General features: G+C 33.9%; 1 protein-coding gene across 2 annotated transcripts in view; it reads right to left on the minus strand.

Moving 5' to 3' along the window:
• Positions 1-1480: 1480 nt before the first annotated feature.
• Positions 1481-21146, minus strand: part of G9a (histone-lysine N-methyltransferase G9a) — a 184620-nt gene continuing 164954 nt past the window's right edge. For both annotated transcript variants that reach the window (XM_069834023.1, XM_069834022.1), the window contains exon 17: positions 1481-3555. In XM_069834023.1, the coding sequence (XP_069690124.1) occupies positions 3378-3555 (178 nt within the window). In that variant the 3' untranslated portion in view covers positions 1481-3377. The remainder of the gene's footprint in view (positions 3556-21146) is intronic.

Here is a 21146-nt window from a genome sequence, read left to right on the forward strand (position 1 = left end):
TTATTTAAGGGTGACGAACACCTTTAAGTACTGAAACATTGGTTAAAATCAGTATTTTTTTTCTTCTCAGCATTGAATAAATCTGTAACCTTGAAATTTTAAATATTCAATTTATACTGCTTTTGCAATTGTATACTATTTTCAGATTTAGTAAAATTATTACCATTACAGGTTATTAGAAATACAAAATGGCACCAATAACTTTTGTTTGTTCAAATGGTTTCCTTGATAATTCAAACAATTTTTAAGATATTGCAGTGAAATTTTTTGTGTATTTATATTTCATATTTATGAACTACTAGTTTAACACTAACATACAACTTACAAATGGCTTTTAAGGAACCCGGAGGTTCATTGCCGCCCTCACATAAGTACATCATCGGTCCCTATCCTGTGCAAGATTAATCCACTCTCTATCATCATATCCCACCTCCCTCAAATCCATTTTAATATTATCCTCCTATCTACGTCTCGCCTCCCCAAAGGTCTTTTTCCCTCCAGCCTCCCAACTAACACTCTATATGCATTTCTGGATTCGTCCATACATGCCACATGCCCTGCCCACCTCAAATGTCTGGATTCAATGTTCCTAATTATGTCAGGTGAAGAACACAATGCATGCAGTTCTGCGTTGTGTATTTTCCTAAGAACCTTAGTCTCATACACCCTTAACCTCTGTTCCTTTCTCAAAGTGAGAGTCCAAGTTTCACAACCATAAAGAACTACCAATAATATAACTGTTTTATAAATTCTAACTTTCAGATTTTTTGACAGCAGATTAGACGACAAAAGCTTCTTAACCGAATAATAACAGGCATTTCCCATATTTATTCTGTGTTTAATTTTCTCCCAAGTGTCATTTATATTTGTTACTGTTGCTCCAAGATATTTGAATTTTTCCACGTCTTCAAAGGATAAATCTCCAATTTTTATATTTTCATTTCGTACAATATTCTGGTAACGAGACATAATCATCATATACTTTGTCTTTTCGGGGTTTAGCCTACTTGCAAACCTATCGCTTTACTTGCCTCAAGTAAGGTTTAACACTTATAGTTCCCCCCCGGTTGTACGGAGAAGGGACCCGAAGGCTTACACTGCAGTCTGAGGCTTATTGTGCTTACCACTCCTATTCTGTGAATGATTGGTTAGCTGAACAGTCAAGTTCTTGTACAAGTATAGCACTCCGCACCATCAACTGAACCTGGGCAATGGTGTGGATGATGATGATATGTGAATTAATGATGTCAAAATGAGTCTGAGATCCAACGCCGAAAGTTACCCAGCAATTCTGCTTCGATTGATTAAGGGAAAACCCTGGAAAAAATCCCAACCAGGATTCGAACCCAGGCCTGCTTTTTCACTGTCAGATGCGCTGACTGTTACTCCACAGCGATGGACTATAGTTTATTTAAATTTGACCTAATAAAATTAAAAAAATAAATTGACTTTAAAATACAAATAAAAAAAAAATATTTCTACTCACGATATTTCAAAGATTTTCTATGTCGTGTTGTTCATATAACATTGAAGAATAAACAGAAAAACGAGTCAATTAGAAATATTGATGTTTGTGAAAATTATCAGGGAAATGGCATTTCAGTGCACAAAATGCAGCTGCCATTTTGAATTGCTAATTACCCGTAATGGTAACAGTATACTAAATCGTAAATTGAGTATATAAAATTTCAATGTTACAAATGTATTCATTGCTGAGAAAAAATATTGAATTTCACCAATTTTTCAGTACTTAAATTTCCTGTGGCTCCAATGTAAAAAATTACAGTTAAAATACAATTCATCTACAGGAACATTATGTACTTCATTTATAAAAAAGGAAAACTATAACTTTACACTGAACAAAGCGAAATTAATAAATATATATGTACAAATAAGAAATAGTTCGAATAATATGTTTATAAAATTCATTAGTTTTATGGGTGCACAGTTAACACATGAATGCTTTCCATTAATTGCATGAAGAAAATTACCGACCTTAATAACGGAATGGAAATAAAAAGAGTTGGATACTAGACTTCGGCAGCAACAGTCATATTTTAAAAATGCGTTACGTATTTCATTCAAACCTTAAAGTAAAAGTTAATCTGTTTCCATTTTCACAGTCCATGTACTAAATAGTTATAAGCAAGCACAAACCATACATTTGCGAATTTGGGAAACAAAAACAGTATGTGGACACACACAACCACCAAGTAAATAAGTGCAGTAAATATAACAATGCTGAAAAAGGTGAACCTATTCTCTGATCTCCAGTTAACTGCAGATAGTAAAAGATAAAAGACAATACATGATATTCAGACATAATTTGGAAAATGATCACCACAAAATAAATAACAATATACAAAAATTACATTCTTGAATATAAATGAACATTAACCATTTCAATGGGCATAAATTCAAGAAAAAAATGTTGTACAATTGAGAGTAAAAAAAAAAGTATCACTATTTCAGTCAATTCCACTGACATAGATATCATTATCAATTGTACCAAATTTACACAATTCCAAACCTTTCATGTACAAGGTGTCCCAAAAGTATCCATATATAGGAAATGTAAGTTCAAAATAAAAATGTCACATAGTGTGCTCAATGTGGCCAACCCGCTCTCCAGATCTCACACCCCTTGATTTTTACTTCTGGGGTCATCTTAAGTCGTAGGTCTACCAGGAGTAAACCTGGAATCTCAACATCTGAAAGGTGTCAGGAGAAAACAGGGAATGTCACAATACAGCATTATCGAGAAAAACAAGTTTTAATACCCGAACATTTCTGGTTTTTAACCAGTGTATACCATATGTCCAATGTTACCTTACAGGAACATTTCCACTTTAATTTATTTATTTATTTTTGTGATTGGGCAGTTCTGTGGCCCCAGTTGCCACCTATAGAATTCGCTGTATATCATAAAATCGCTAAAAAAAAAATGACACTTCTTAATTTCCCCCAACACCCTTCATCTGCAGGCTCTTATTGTCGATGCCTGTCATGTGACGGACATATTGCAGCTTTTGCATTGGAACAAGTTGGAACACATTCACCGACCTGTGCCTGACTCTCGAAAGCCATTATATTGAGCACATTATGTAACATTTCTATTTTGAACTGATATTCCCTATGTATGTAAACTTTTGGGACACTCTGTATAACATGCTCCCTAGTGTTTTGAGGATACATTGGATCAATGAGATTTATCAACTTTACCTCATAAAAATGGTAATGATAATAATCACAAGCCCGGGAGATCAAATATTAAATGATACCATACAACTGTGATGCCATAAATAAAGGACGAAATATCAACTAACACCATCTTCACCTGCAACTCCCTGAGTAGACATGCGAGATATGTACACCCCTTACTGCATCGGCTGTAATTCACTCTGCTGCATTAGAAGCTCATCTTGGAGTAGTCGCTTGTTGTAATTGTCCAGAGTCTGTTTTATTGTCGTCTCGGAGTATCGGCAGAGCTCAGCACCACACGTACAGGTGAAAGATTTGCATTTGATGATCCAGAACTTCTCTCCATAGTCAAAACTGGGGATAAGAACCAACTTCTAAGTGCTTGTTGTACAGACACTACAAAGCATGCAGTTATCTCACTCTCCATCATAGGTTAATGCTTTTAAAATTCTTTCAGAATACAGGTCTTCTCCTCTTTACAACCTTCGAAGGTAAGTCATGCAAACAGTTACTAATTTCTTTCATTATGTGTGGCATGTATGCCTTAAATATTCACACTTGAGCCTACAACGAACAAAATTTAAACACAACTATACAAACTCCTTTAGTATTCAGTAACATAATAGTACATTATGCAACGAGCCTATAATGATAGTAATTAAGATGCGAGGATGTTTATGAAACGAGCACAAGCGAGTTTCATAATTTTCATACGAGCGTCTTAATTATCATTATAGGCAAGTTTCATACGACTTTTTATGCTCGACCATATTTCTAATTTGAAATTATTCATAAGTATTCATGTTATTCTTATGTGACTGGGAAGCGAACTGACTTTGTGCAATCTCGTAAATTGTGAGATGTGTGCAGACGCGAAAGTATTGATTTTTCCAGGCAACGAATGTCGACGACCTTGATATAATCTAGAGAGTAAGATAAACGTTAAACTTGATATAACCTTGAAATTGAATTCGGCATTGAAAAACGAGATGACAAATTGAATTTATTTGAATATTATTTACAATTAACGCTAATTATTATGGTAACAGAACATAACCTTCTGCAACAGTATTGGATTTCCAGCCTGCGTGACGTTTTGCTAGTTGTCTTTCGATTGCATATCCGAGAATAATCGAAAACCTGAACTTTAATGAATAGGTGTACTTTAATGACATGCATTAAAGGATTGCTACCAGATGTATAATTACTACATTTCGGCATGATCGAGCATAAAGAATTTTAATTATTGTTCAGAGCACACTACTGAGATATCAGCTAACAGCCCCAAATTTCTGTAAGATCTAGATGCAATACTACAAGCCTCTTGATATTCAAAGGTAAGTGAAAAACAATAAGCTGTGCACAATAACTAAATTGATTGCAGTGCATATGAAGCTAAACATAGGCAGTAGGTACCAATAATAATTGTTATTTAGTCAACTGTTCGAAGACAGATTTGAACCCATAAGTGACACCAATAAGGCATCACTCATGAGGCAACTAAGCCAGGAGATGAGGTAGGGTTGCCAGTTCCTTTCCCCCTCCATTGCATACATCGCTGATTAGTTACATATTACACTAATCAGTCTTCAGATGTAGAGAGAATATCATCGAAATGATAGCCGTCCAAATCTTGGATTTAAAATATCAGCATCCTAATCAATTCAAATGAACAAAAAGAAAATTAAATTAATGTTAAAAAAATGCATAATGAAATTTTAAAAAAGAATATTCTGCGACAAGATGTGGTGGCTATCAAAACGATAAAAATGTATTGAAAATAAATAATATACATTGAATATTATAAAGATGAATAGAGATGGTGAATGATGATGTTCAGTGAAGATTTTAAAATGGTTGATGCAATTGGCTGAAGAGTCTTATCAGGAACCTTTAATTTTCTGAGGATCTCCAATGTAAATTTGGGAATTGTTCCTCGCGCACCAAACAATTGTTCTTCTTCTGACACATATCGTCAAATGGATGTACTGCCTGATGATAGAGGTATATATCAGCCAGAGCTTCAATCGGAAGGAGATAATAATAATAATAATAATAATAATAATAATAATAATAATAATAATAGGACTAATGATGATATGAAGAATTGTCTGCAATGTATTGAACATATCAAATTATCTAAAATGAACCACGGCAGATGGCCTCTGAAGTCTTGAAACTTTGGATGAAGAAACTCGAAGAAAAGGTGGTGGTGGTGGTGGTGGTGGTGGTGGTGGTGGTGGTGGTGGTGGTGGTGGTGGTGGTGGTGGTAGTAGTCCTACAGAACTGACAAACATTTTAAGTGGCCAAATGAAATTAAAAATTTATGGTACGGAGAGACTCCTCCACTAGAAAAAATGCTCTGGAACATGAGCTGCTGCCAGGAAGTCAAAAGGAAGATAGCAATGGCCAAGGAAGCTTTCAATAGAAAAAGGAGCATCTTCTGCGGATCTCTGGCAAAAGAACAAAGGAAGAGACTTGTGAAGTGCTTTGTGTGGACTGTGGTATTGTATGGTACAGAAACATGGACATTATAACAAAGTGAAGAGAAGTAACTAGAAGCATTTGAAATGTGGATATGGAGAAGAACAGAATGTGTGAAATGGACAGACAGAATAAGAAATGAAGCTGTGTTGGAAAGAGTGAGTGAAGAAAGAATAATGCCTGAAACTGATTAGGAACAGCAAAAGGAATTGGGTGAGTCACTGGCTAAGAAAAAACTGCCTACTGAAGGATCCACTGGAAGGAGCCAATGAATGGGAGAAAAATATATCAGATGATAGACAACATTACGATATATGGATCTCTGCAAAGACTAAGAGAAAGACGAAAAAGAGGATAGATTGGAGAATGCTGGGTTTGCAGTGAAAGACCTGCCCTTGGGCAGAAAATTACACACTTATTATTATTATTATTATTATTATTATTATTATTATTATTATTATTATTATTGCTGCTGCTATTATTGTTGTTATAGCAAGCAATCTTGTTTTATACATATATCAAATTGTATTCATCACTGAAATGTGGGGACAAACTGGTTCAATACAGTTCGATTTCAACAAAAATTTTTATGTAGTTCCGCATAATATCTCGCTTCATAAGCTGAGAAACATCAATGCAAGTTACGTAAACTGGTTTAAAATTATGTGACAATCCTGTGTATAACTGTTTAACAAACTTTCCTGCTCATTTAACTTAGACTGTGGGGTACTACAGGGCTTAACTTTAGGCGCTCTCCTTTTTATAATTTTCATAGATAATATCTGTTCAAGAATAAGCTCTGACTGTTGATCATTCCCTCAAGATTTAAAAATTTTTCATAAAATTAAAAATACAACACGGATGTAGTCACAAAATGACCTGAAAACAATGTTTTGGAAATTAAAATAAATATTTGAATAAATAACAAATTATTATTATTATTATTATTATTATTATTAAGTAAACTGTATGAAGGCAGGTTTGAACCTCACAAGTAAAACCAATAAGGCAGCACTCATGAGGCAACTAAGCCAGGAGATAATGGGGTAGAGTGGCCAGTTCCTTTTCGTATCCATTGCATAAATCTCTGACTAGTAACATTTCACTAATCAGACTTCAGATGTATACAAACAATTACTGTTCTCCCTCTGGCACATACTGTCAAGTGAGATCTACTGCCCGGTAATAGATGTAAAGGTAAAGGTATCCCTGTCACACGCCATGAAGGCACTTGGGGGGGCATGGAGGTAGAGCCCCATGCTTTCCATGACCTCGACACTAGAATGAGGTGGTGTGGTCAGCACCACACTCTGATCGTCTTTTACTCCCGGGAAAGACCCGGTATTGAATTTTATAGGAGGTTGAGTGAACCTCAGAGTCATTCTGCAAGTTTGGCAACGAGAAAAATCCCATCACCACTTCGGATCGAACTCCGGTAATAGATGTACAGACACAAAATTAAAATTTAAAGCAAGTCTTGACGGGAGTCCACCTATACGTAGGCAACAATTTCGTACAACTTTCCAAAAGTAACATATATACAGAGGCTCTTGTTTACTGCACACGTGCAGTGTTGTCAGCGATATGCATACTGTACAATAAGGGAGCTCCAAATTTTATTTCCGTATCTGTACATATCAGGCAGAACCTCAATCAGAGGTTATTATTATTATTATTATTATTGTTATTATTATTATTATTATTATTATTATTATTATTATTATTATTATTCTCTATTTGGCCTGTTATCAACCACATTATTTCAACTGATTTGCTTGAACCCTTTTCCAATATTCTCGCATTTGTGCTCTATGCATTTCTTTTCTTTCTTCAGTCCAGATGCTGCCTATTTTCAGTTTAGGTTTATCCTAAAAGCTTCGAAATCCTCTAAGTTTCTTCTTAAGAGGTTCATGCTCCTGGAAGTCTTCCTGAGTAATCCCCATTTCTTGTATTATTATTATTATTATTATTATTATTATTATTATTATTTTAGATTAAAAGTTTATTCATATTACTGTCTTTAATACATAATGGTAACTTACTTACAAATGGACTTTAAGGAACCCGCAGATTCATTGTCGCCCTCACATAAGGCTGCATCTGTCCCTATCCTGTGCAAGATTAATGCAGTCTCTATCATCATATCCCACCTCCCTCAAATCTATTTTAATATTATCCTCCCATCTACGTCTCGGCCTCCTCAAAGGTCATTTCCCTCTGGTCTCCTGACACTCTATATGCATTTCTGGATTTGCCCATTCGTGCTACATGTCCTGCCCATCTCAAACGTCTGGATTCAATGTTCCTAATTATGTCAGGTGAAAAATACAATGCATGCAGTTCTGTGTTGTATAACTTTCTCCATTCTCCTGTAATTTCATCCCTTATAATCTCAAATATTTTCCTAAGAACCTTATTCTCAAACACCCTTAATCTCTATTCCTCTCTCAAAGTGAGAGTCCAAGTTTCACAACCATAAAGAACAAACGGTAATATAACTGTTTTATAAATTCTAACTTTCAGATTTTTTGACAGCAGACTAGATGACAAAAGCTTCACATAATGGTAACACAATTTTTAATTCATGGACTATACTTTTATATTTCTGAAAATGGTTAGTGAGAGAGTTAAAACATTTTTCTTTCTATTATTTTTCTATTCAGCTGGCATTATATCGAGTTTCAATGCTGCTTCGTAAGAAAGCACCATTTAATGCATTTTATTACAATTTGATATTTTGAGGTTATATAACGCAGGATATAAATGGCCGAATGTTTTTAAGACACGTAGAGAGATCGTCTTTCTACATTCACCATATAATATGGAACAGAGAGTAGTTTTACTTATATGTAAGATAATTTTGCTTCTCATATAGAATAACAAAATCAAATCATGATTTATTAGCATCAAAAAATGCATTACCTTATTCCATTAAATTTGAATGTTTATTTCCCAACAGAAGGTATTTCTAATCTGAACATTTCACCTCAAGTGTGTCTCTATGAGTGCAGAGCCATAACTGTAAATCATTGTCATCACAAACATTGTCCACCATGCTCTGTGGAGTTGGACTCACATTGTATCTGAATGACCTTTCTTATGATTAATAAAGAAATTAAATGACTGCAAGGAAAACTGAAGTGTCTCTTCCAAGCATAGTCCTTTTCCAGTACAAATTCCACTTGGATTCACCACAATTTTAACTCAGCCTTCCGGTAAGGAAAATGCAAGCTAATGAGCTATGGTAGACTACATGTATCAGCACAAATTAAATTCTATACAAAACTACTGTAATACCAATAAGTAGAATGATTTAGATATCTTCAAGTTTTCTTTCCTCCTTTCTAACTATTTCACTTTCACTTTCACAATTTAGGAAGCTTATATTATAACATTAGCTAAGTTTATCTTCATATCATAATGTAAATCTTCCTTTTAGTCTATTTTCTTTAGCAAATTAATTACACCCTGCCATTTTAAAAGTTAAAACAACATATTATAAATTACTATAAGTTAACTTATTAATAAATAAACACAAACATTCATGAACATATAAAATGTAGGTAAATAAAAAAAATGGGTATGGGGAAATTATTTCACAACACCAATTCCTTCCTTTCGTATTTTAATCAAGTTGGTATGATTCACAGTCACAGAATTTTTAAATGTTTCTATTTTAAATGGTCATCTTTACAAAATTTAAAAAAAAAAAAAAAAAAAAAAAAAAAAAATCGACGTAATGAATACTATAAACCTGATAAAAACGATGTTGACTTCTATCAAAAGTATAAAGCTACTTTATAAGAATTAATGAATAATCAAAAGCCTAAAGCTTCCTGCAGTATTATTTATATATTCAAACATTAAAACCAAAAGTACCGTAAAGTGGGGTGACTTTGAACGCTGAGGTGACTTTCAACAGTAATTTAGCTCCTTTCTAAATTAAATTCTGTACCCAATTGCGAAAAAAACTGTTTAAGTTGTCAATAAATTAGTTCAGTTTTTTCGAAATAGGGTACAGCATTTAATTTAGAAGGGCGCTAAATTACTGTTCAAAGTCACCCCACTTTACGGTATTTTACACACAGATTCTCTCTTTAAAAACTATTTTATTTGTTGATGAATAGACTCCCAAAACCTACTAAATCACAAATCCAGAGGGCAGCAAGATGTCAGACACAAATTCTCTTGAAGATGGGAACAAGTCAAAAGATCTAAATCCATGAAATAGAGAAGATTGATTATTTTGATATACTTTTTCATTTACAAACAGTTCATCAAATATTTTTTCTGAAGCATGTTCACAATTCCATGGATATGAAAATTTTATGCTAAAAAATTACTGATAAGAACTTTTAAAAATTTCCCTACATTCAAAATTATTTTGCTAACATAACTATCCAATAAGTCTAATACATCAGTAAAAAACTGAATTTATCTAAACACAATAGTATATATACGAAACATGTAAACAATATCTTTTGCGTAACTTTTCGATAAATTTCAATCTCTCTCTCCCTCTCTCTTGTGCGTGTGTGTTGGTAGAAGGTTCTTTTCTTTGAACTTATAATAAAAAAGTAAATAGATAACAAAATGTCGCAGATGAAGCTTGAAAAATACCCATACATTTAAATTCAATTTTTTTAAATGTTAAGTTACTACTGTAACAAAAACAGTAATTAACATAATTTATGTAAAATCACTAAGTGAAATAATAAGCAAAGCAAACACGCACTATCAAGTTTATCCACCATCAAATCTAAAGCGACTAAGCAAGCATTAAGTTAATTTTCCATAACCTTAAATAAATAGGAGCAAAAGTGCAATACGAAATATGACATGCATTGTAAAAATTTGGATAATGAACAAGTTTTAAAAACATCAATCCAAAATATTTATTTAACATTTACAGAATATTATAATGAATTTATAAAATAGCAACCACTAAGACACCTTTATAGACACCCAAACAACCATATAATTACAATTAAAAACAAATGGGGCTGGACAGGTATCCGACAAGGTCAAGCATGCTCACTATGAGTTATCTATTAAATTTTCTTCCACATTCCTTATGAATACAATATTTTTTAAGTAAAAATGTGTTCATCTGAGGGTATAATATTAACAACTGTTATGCAATACACCACAATCCCGCAACGTTTAACACAAGTTGTAGAAACAACAGTAATATGAAACAAAAGTCAGGCACCATGCAATTTTAGATTTTTCAAATTACGAAAGCTTGTAGCAATGCTTTTGAAGTGTTCGTGACAGCAGTAACTTTATTGTAGAAACAAGTCATAAATATAGTATAACGCTACAATAACTTCTAAGTTCAGAAATAATTTATAAAAAGTTTTAACTTAATATTAGTGGTAACACATACAGAAAGTTAGGTAGGATTTGAATCCGTCTCACAAGGACATTACCTAAAGTGTACAATCCGATTTTGACGAAACTCTCATGAGAGAGTAGTTTCAAAATTATGAACGACACCTATATTATCGGCAGTCATTACTGTTTTTAGAAACAATTTAGAAATTTCGATGAAAACTAGTGAAAATCCAGGAACATGAGAAAATGTTTCATTAAGTTATCAGGCTACATAATATTCGCAATAATGATAAATGATAAAAAAAAGTGAGTTAAACATAATACAACACATACATTATAAACAGAGGACTTGTGGATTTTATATAGAGTCTCAGTAGTGACCCTCTTTGTGGATTTCTGGTTGTCCATACGGTCTACAGAAAATTAATTCTCATGGAATATTATCCGAAGTAATGAAGGGGATGAACTGGACGGTTAATCGAAAAAATCGTATAATCCGTACCATAAAATATTTTCGTAAATTAAGTGAATAAGAGCTGAAGTTTCGTAATTTCCTCCGTGGTCTTATGTTTAACACGCTAGGTAGTGCATCAGAAGTTCACTAATTTAAGTTCGGTTTTCAACAACGTGCTTTTAAGGGGCAAGGAAACTCCTTGTAATGGCTGTCAGCGGAAAGATAGGAATAGTAGACCTAGAGGTCTCATGTTGTAGATTTACATGCTCTATACACTTTATCCTTGATTTTTATTAAATCGCGCACAGTTGTAATATCATCTCGTATTCTGATGCGAGATGAGCCACAGTTTCTCTTTCCCAAAATCACTCAATTATTTGCATTTTTTCTATACTTATCACAAAACGTTTTCTTTTGACACTCGTGGAATACATTTTATATAGAAGTTGTACAGTACGGCACTCGAACAGTAGACCAAACTGGATAAGTGTTGAGGCTTATAATATAATAACACTCTCTAGAAAAAAATAGGTCTACATACTAATGTAACGTACAGTGGTACTTCATATGTTTCTGTAGCAAATACAGTGCTCAATCTAATGAATGAATGGTTCCATGCAAATAAACTAGCACTTAATGTTGATAAAACCAGTGCAGTCAAATTTAGTACACACAATAGTGCTCAGGTTTCCTACAGTATTCGATTAAATGGAACTCATCTCAAAGAATCTATAAGCACAAAGTTTCTTGGTTTAGAATTGGATAATCACTTGAACTGGAAAACGCATATAGAATGTATTACTCGTAAATTGAGCTCTGCCTGTTATGCATTAAGATCCTTATCTACTATTGGTGATATAAACTTACTTAAAATGTCATACTTTGCATATTTTCACTCTGTAATGAAATATGGATTAATATTCTGGGGTAACTCGTCTGAAGCTAAACACGTTTTTGTTTTACAAAAGAAAGCTATAAGAATAATGGCCGGTGTGCATAAAAGGACCTCATGTAAAAATATTTTCCGGAACTTAGAAATCTTGACTTTACCTTGTGAATACATTCTTTCCCTAATGATGCTGTATATTAAGAACCAAGATAAATTCAGTACTAATCAAGACATTCATCATTTTAATACAAGACATAAATCAGATCTTCATCTACCCTCTGTTAGTCTAAGCTGTTTTAAGAAAGGAGTTCGCTATTCATGTATAACAGTCTTCAATGCACTGCCTAATTATCTTAAAGATTTGAAGAACAACGAGAAAAGGTTCAGAAAAGAATTAACCAAATTTCTACATACTCATACCTTCTACACAATTGATGAATTGTTTATGCTTGTGAATTGAATTATTCTACTCAAATGACATGTACAATTTTATATAGCTCAACTAAAATATGTTTTTATAGTGACTTAATCTGTTTACTATGTATTGTATTTTTTGTTTAGCATAACTGATGAATTGTATGTACTGTAAATTGAATAGTATACTGTATAGGTCAACTGATGAATTGTTTAAGCTTATAAATTGAAATAATCTACTTCATATGAATTGTATAACTTAACGAAAATACTAATTTGATTGTATATGTTTGTATAGTTTGGCTGATGAATTGTATATGTTCTTAAAATGATTACTAGTCTGTGTAGCTCTACTGATGAATTGTATATAGACCTACTGTAAATTGAATGGTAATATGTATAGCTCAACTGATGAATTGTTTATGATTATAAATTGAATTAATCTACTTGATATTAATTGCACAAATTTGTATAGCTTAATGAAAGTATGCTACTTTGTATTGTATATATTTGTATAGATTTGGCCGATGAATTGTATATGCTTTAAATTGAATAGTAATCTATATAGCTCTACTGATAAATTGTTTGTGTTTGTAATTTGAAGTAGTTTGCATGATATGCATTATCAATTTCTGTATATCACAACTGGTTGAATTGTTTATGCCTTAAATTTAATTAAATTGTTTTGTATTATAATATAGCTCAACTTATGAATGATCGTTTGCGTTTGTAAATTTAATAATCTGATTGGCTATGTATTGTATACTTTTAGTAGAGCCATCGATGTAGCTCAGTCGACAGACTCGCTGGGCTGCTGATCCGGAGCTGCGTTCGGGCTTGGGTTGGATCCCCCTTTGGACTTTGGTTTCTTCGGAGGTTTTCCCCAGCCGTGGGACTCAAGCCGGATGGTCTATGGCGAGTCCTTGGCATCAACCCCTTTGATTTGATTACCTGGTTGGGTTTTTCCGAGGTTTCCCCCACCGAAAAGGCAAATGCCGGGTAATATTTTGGCGAATCCTCGGACCTCATCTCATCTCACTACATCTCGCCAAAATGTAAAAAAAATGTAAAAAAAATTGTACAAAATTGTAAAAATTGTAGAAAATTACTAAATTGTAAAACTATAAAAATTTGTAAAAATTGTAATTGTAATATTGTAAAATGTTGACATGTTCCACATCTTAAAGCTTCATTGCTCATGTAAGATCTATGGAATAAAATAAATGAATGAATGAATGAAAAGAGGAAGATAGTCGGATAATCCGTCAGTCGGTTAATAAGGTGTACTTAATTTCATGAAGACATTTGGATGCTTGATTAATGTGATTCTTCTCCTTTCCATTTTCCTTACTAGGGTCATTATTCAATTTTCGGTAAGAATTAGGTTAAAAAAAATAGTGGCATTACCTTTATCTGCCAGGACATTTATCTTTAAGAGGGAACATTTTTCAGAACTGGATGTTATTTCTGGGCACTTAATTTTTTTTTTAATTTCAACAATTTCTACAGCTGTCTCTTAACGTCCAATTAGTAACACAAAATAATAACACTAGTCAGCTATGGTTACAACTGCATTGGCCATGTTTTTTTTTTTTTTTAGTGAGTTATTTTACGACACTGTATCAACATCTCAGGTTATTTAGTGTCTGAATGAAGTGAAGGTGGTAATGCCGGTGAAATGAGTCTGAGGTCCAGCACCGAAAGTTACTCAGCATTTGCTCTTAATGGGTTGGACACACCATAAACAACAACTATACATGTTTATGTGACATAATTTTGTGAAACTAATAAAATCACAAATGCAATGGGTGATATTGACGTTTCTACTTGTTTGCTTGGTACAAAATTACCTAATGTGTTGTTTGAAACTGTTTCGTTATTATTAAATCATTTTTTCAGAAGGTACTGGATGATTATGTTGACAAAGGGACAGAATCTATGATAGACAATACAGGAAATATTATGAATATTAAGTACGTTGGCACCAACCATGATGTCTTATCATATTTTCTTTATTGATTAGAATCTTTAACAGTTTCAACTACCTCCCTACCCCTCACTCACATTCCATGGGTTTGTATTTGTGCTAAAAAACGCCAGAAATCTGAATTGTACACACGAGTATAAACAGAAACCAGTTTACAGTTTAGTTATTGGTAAATAATAAGTGATATACTGTACATTACATGTAAAGTCATAATGTTTCATTGAGGATGTATAAAATAAATTATTATTATTATTATTATTATTATTATTATTATTATTATTATTAACAATCCTGATCAATTTTGTTATACAGAGTAAACAATAAATATGGAACATTGCTAATAACTTCTTAAATTTTAATTTTACAAACAAAAGTTTTGTACAAAATCTGTTAGAGATAAGTCATACAATATGAAACCAGTGTTCGAAAAAAGTTAGTTATTCAGGCATACAGATTGTGACAGTAAACTTTGTTTTTTAAATGGCACCCTATATTAAAATTTGCATATTTCGAATCTCCATTAAATGTTAACAGATGCTCAAAATGAGAACCATTCACAGCCAAACAATGTCCCAGTCTATCACAAAAACAGTCCATTGTCTTTCTCACAGTTACATGCCTGATCTGTTCCATCCCATATCTAGGTACAATGGACTGTTTTCGTGATAGACTGGGACATTGGCTGTGAATGGTTCTCATTTTGAGCATCTGTTGTCAAGTTTGGTTAGTGATAGTGTTTTGTTTAGTTTTTTGGCCTACTCAACATGATTTTACAGACTTATTTGTCTCAAGTTTGAAGTCCACGAAACAAGTTTAATAAATAGTTAAAAGACATGAAACAGGTGGATGGGTAACATTTCTACAATTCATTCGTAAAATTTAATGAGATTCGGAATATGTAAATTTTTATATAGAGTGGTGCCATTTAAAAAAATAAAGTTTACTGTCACACCTTGCATGCCTGAATAACTTTTTATGCTCGACCATGCCGAAATGTAGTAATTATACACCTGATAGCAGCCCTTTAATGGACCTCATTAAAGTACACCTATTCATTAAAGTTCAGGTGTTCCACCAATCAGAAAATACCACTGTAGCAATATGAAAGCGCAAGTATCGATTATTCTCGGATATGCAATCGAAAGACAACTAGCATTGAGATTAGACAATATTAAACTCAATCGAAAAAAACAACACACAAATTAACATAAATTCACCGTCATCTTCCAGCCTTTCAGAAAGCACATTCCCGTAAATTCATTTCACCAATTGCTGGAAAAAATCAATATGGTCGAGCATAAAATGTCGTATGAAACTTGACTATAATGGTAATTAAGACGCTCGTATGAAAATTGAGGGGCTTAGAACAAAAAGCAGGTAAGTGACATTATTAAAAAAATGAGGTAAGTGCGTGTTGTGATACCCCAAAAGGATGTTTCTTTGGGATAAAATCAGGGAAGTGATCACACTGTGCAGTGCTGCTATATGGGCATCATTTCACCAAGCTAGTGTATAATATTCCATTGCATGTAGAACTTTAACTGCATTTTCCTCAAAACTAGGTTCCTGTCACTTACCTGCTTTTTGTTCTAAGCCCCTCAATTATGAAACTCGCTTGCGCTCGTTTCATAAACATACTCGCGTCTTAATTACTACCATTATAGGCTCGTTGCATAATGTACTATTCGAACACTGGTACCATATTTTGTATGGTTTATCTCCAACAGCTTTTGCACAAAACTTTTTTTGTAAAATTAAAATTTAAGAAGTTATTAGCAATATTCCGTACTTAATTGTTCACTCTGTATGTGACAAATACGTGAAGTGAAGCAGACATAGAATATATCAAACGTCGTGAAAAAGATCTACCAAGCTGCAAGATCTACACAGCCAATGAGTTAACGAGAAAAGAAATTTAATACCTTTTGAAACAGTGATGGTATGACAAAATTAATAAGAGTATGTAAGTGTCTGCTACTTTTGCTCTTGTGACATGAAGGGATATAACACAATACATAAAAAGGGCATTACTTACGGGCCAGGGCACACAATGGGGATTGCACCAAAAATGGGGTCGCGGTGCAAAGGTTGTCCATGCATAGGTTAATTAGAGCAGTGATGTATAGAACAAGGAGAATTTGAATTTTATTCAGCTTCCTCCAAGTGAAGGCTGCCTAGAAGACAAAGCTTACCAAAAAATTGTTGTTTTTTTTTTTTTTGAATAAATGGTAGGTACACAATTATAATGATAAAAAAAATGGAGAAGGAAAAGAAAAAGAAATAACACAATTATAAATAATTGAAGACGACTAAACAAAAGATCATTAATTCCAGAAAAAACATAAAATTTCCTAGTGTGGTATCTATTTGCTATCAAGTGATCACAGTCGTCTATTTAGCACTAGTTGCAAGACCCAACTTAAGTGAGCAGATCGCCATACGAAAGAGATCAATTTATTTACGTGTAGAGATGGTTTCTTAGGATTTTTATAGATCCCTTCACTGCAGACAGGGATACTTCAGTCACAAGAGTTTGTCCTAGACCAAACTGCTTGCAAAAATGCGCGAATCTTTTTGTCATGGTCCCTTTAGCCCCAATCAGTAATCCAATAACTTCGATCAACGTTAGATGATATTTTTCCTTATAATATGGTATAGTGGGGTCGTATATGTCGCATTTTTCCTGATGTATCTCAGCAGGTTGATTTTCATATGTTTCCATCCTTACAGTTGGATCAATTATGAATCTGCTTGTTGATCTTGTCGGGATAGCGATGATGTCAATGCGCCTTGTAGATCCATTTGTGGACAAACCATGGACCTCCTCCTCTACTTGGTAGTCTTTTCCTCATAGGTCCGATGCTAGGAGAGAATGAATCTTGTGGTGACGACTATTTCTCAGCAGTTCTCCATGAGGACAGGCTCTCAGAATGTGAGCAAGTGTTTCTTTCTCACTCCGACAATGTCGGCAGTGGGTTCCATTCTGATGTACTGGGCATACATTGGCAGTCATCTTAATAGTGTCCTTCCACTCGCTGCTAGTCAATCCATTCAGTTTAGATAGCCATTTATTACCAGGCGTGTATTCTTTATATAGAATGACTCCCTTTCCTTTCTGAGGCACTGTACACCACGAATCAAATTCTTTGTCTCGTAGAAGATTTCGTAAAGATGGTACATTTATCTGATCAGAGGAGTCAATATTTGCCAATCCAAGTTTATCCAAACTTGCTTGTATTTCATTGGTCAAATCACGTGTATTTAAAACATATATGTTGTTTGTCTTTGCAAGCAATTTGCAAGCATTCCTAATACATGAGAAACATCAGTATTCAGAGACACTAAGTGGAAGTCATTCAACTCAAATCAGAGCTCTTCTGTCGCCCTCATTCCTCAAATCCAGGAAATTTACCTCCAGAGTTGCAGCTAGAATTAACTGATCTTTCACATCCTGCGCTGCTGAAATGTATGTATAATGACAAGGACTTCTTTAGCTTTTGTAATTCCTTAAACTATGAACCATGTCGAAGATTTGTAAATTTGCATAAAAACTAGCTATTACAATTTTCAGCGGCATATACATACCGGTAGCGTTTCATGAACATAGCACAGCCAAGACTAATGGCCAAGCTATTCAATCATGACAAGTGACCTATGCTTAAATTTGCTTCTTTAAATAACAACTTGCGAGACATAGTAGGGCTGCCAGAAATCGAAGAAGAGATTCTGGCGAAATTTTATCTTAAAAAGGTTTATTTTCGCATAACAATATTGTTGTTATAATGACAATAAAGTAATACTCCAGCAGTTTCGAAAGTCATATACGTGGACGAAGTTATTTTTAAGTTATTCATTCCGTATTGTAATGTACAAGTAACACTTTGTCACTTATTCAAAATCGTACATATATACGAGTATAACAACTCCTGTTATGAAGTAATTAATTTTATTGCATTTATTAAAACTTTTAAACAAAAGTGTAAAGAGTTACTGCATCTCGGCTTCATAATGTTCATTTTGTACACCCTTGTCTTTTGGTAGCTCCTATTTGTACAGCAGGTAGCATGCAAACGAATCAAAGATCATTCATGCACTATATCTTATACATCCCTGACTTATCCAAGCATCCAGTAAGCTAAACTACTTGTTCCTCAAAGCCCAGGAATTCCAAATTCTTCACAACCTGGAAGTCTTGAAGAATATTCTTCCAAATGTGATGCTAAAACCATTGAAAGTGGAATAAGTGCCAGTGACTTTCGGCCAGAGGCCTCTACTACAGAACCTCAGCTTTTACTCGGTGTGAGCAGAATTACTTAGTGACAGATCTAGCTAGCCCTTCCTAAATACTCAGCTGAGGTTTTGGGCTCCAGAAATGTTAAAAAAAAATCTACTATGCCAAAATATGTCATACTAGTGATACAGACACCAAAAAGGCATTTATTCCTCATTTTACTCAAGAAGTTTCTTCTGAACTGAGTTACAGCCTGGAATTCCAAAATACAATCCAAATGGAGACTGTCCATGGTGTATCAAAGAGAAGCTTAAAGGAAGTCCTCCTTCACAACCGAAAATGATGTTTTTGGTTTATTTTCTGTTGCTTATTCAATTCCTTAAAGCATCTTATGTATAGTCCGGGTCAGCTTACTTCATACCCTAAGGGTCAAACCTAACCATATTTCCCTCATTACTACATATGCTAGTGGATTGTGGTGATTTTCTAGTTTACAGGTTGAATTTTCTTTTGCCAACTTCGTTTCGAATTTCGAAATGTTAAATGTTATGTTTTATTTAACGACGCTCGCAACTGCAGAGGTTATATCAGCGTCACCGGATGTGCCGGAATTTTGTCCCGCAGGAGTTCTTTTACATGCCAATAAATCTACTGACATGAGCCTGTCGCATTTAAGCATACTTAAATGCCATCGACCTGGCCCAGGATCGAACCCGCAACCTTGGGCTTAGAAGGCCAGAGCTATACCAACTTGCCAACCAGGTCGACTCGAATTTCGATACTGACAAATACTACAAATGGTAGTGATTTTGTAACTAGTATGTTGGCAGCTGAGACAAATATCGACAATATTTGTCGGTGCTGGAGTTCCATGAAATTGAAATTGTACTAGATTTCTGAGCCTATTACTGGAAACTAGTGAAATTTGAACATACTAATAATTAATTAATATCGGTATTAATATTAATACATAATAGTTATTTTATGTGTTGCATTGTGGTTATAATTCAAGACTATAGTCGGTTAAGTTTTCGGAGTTAGTATTAATAATTTCATGTGGTCAAACAGAATACATTTTTAGGTTAGGTCTCTTGAGTCAATTGTTTAGTCAAACCAATGAATTTCGTATTGCCAGACAAAATACTTTACATGTTGATCCCTTTCTCGTATAGTTTTCCTACAAAAATATGTTACAAATTATTGAATTATTTAGAATAACCTTCCAACATAAAGTACGGTAAGTAAATAAGTCATTTAGTATGAAGGATCGTGTGATATCTGGTAACAGTTGGCAACACTGACAAGACGGCAATATTTGCTATTTAGGAACTGTTCTTATGTGACCCTCACTATAAATTTTGCAAAGTTCTTATTGTGGCTCAATTATCATGAACACAATTAGCAAGTTTCTAGTGACTTAAAATAAAATTGTCTATGGCGTCTGGTTACATCAAACACTAATGCTTTATGAGTGAGTGAGACAGCAAGGCACGAGATCATCACTAGTCAGAAGAACTGACTTTTTTTCTTTCATTATTTAATCATGCTGTATTAACTACTAGATTATTTAGCATCGACTGGATTGATAATAGTGAGATAGTATTTGGCGAGATGATACAGAGGATTTACTATGGGATTACCTGATGATTACCTTACACCTGGAGAAAATCTCAGAAAAAACCCAACCAGATAATTAGTTCAAATGGGTAAATTATCGAACCCATGCCCAAGCACAGCTCTTGATTTGGCAGGCAAACACACCTACTGCCTGAGTTATACTGGTGGCTATCAATGGCTTTAAGAGGTACGCCAAAGTCTTGCCAATCATTCATAAGTGTTCTACCATCTCTCTACAGTAAACTTTGAACGAAGATGGAGTTTGTTTTCAGTACACATACTTCTCTCTCAAGCAAAGTTGAAGAATGACATATTTAAAGGTCCCAATATCAGAAAACACTTGTTTGGTGATACATTAGAATCTACACTGGACGAAAAAGAGAAGGCAGCATGGAAAGCTTTTATAAAAGTCATCACAAAGTTTGTCAATAACAAGGTTCCGAACTACAGGAATGTTTTGAACAAAATGCTAGATGCATTCAAGGAGCTTGGTTGCAATATAAGTCTGAAAATCAAATCTTTTACAGTCTTA

This window comes from Periplaneta americana, chromosome 8 (genome assembly GCF_040183065.1).
Source record: "Periplaneta americana isolate PAMFEO1 chromosome 8, P.americana_PAMFEO1_priV1, whole genome shotgun sequence".
Classification (NCBI taxonomy): Eukaryota; Metazoa; Arthropoda; class Insecta; order Blattodea; family Blattidae; genus Periplaneta; species Periplaneta americana.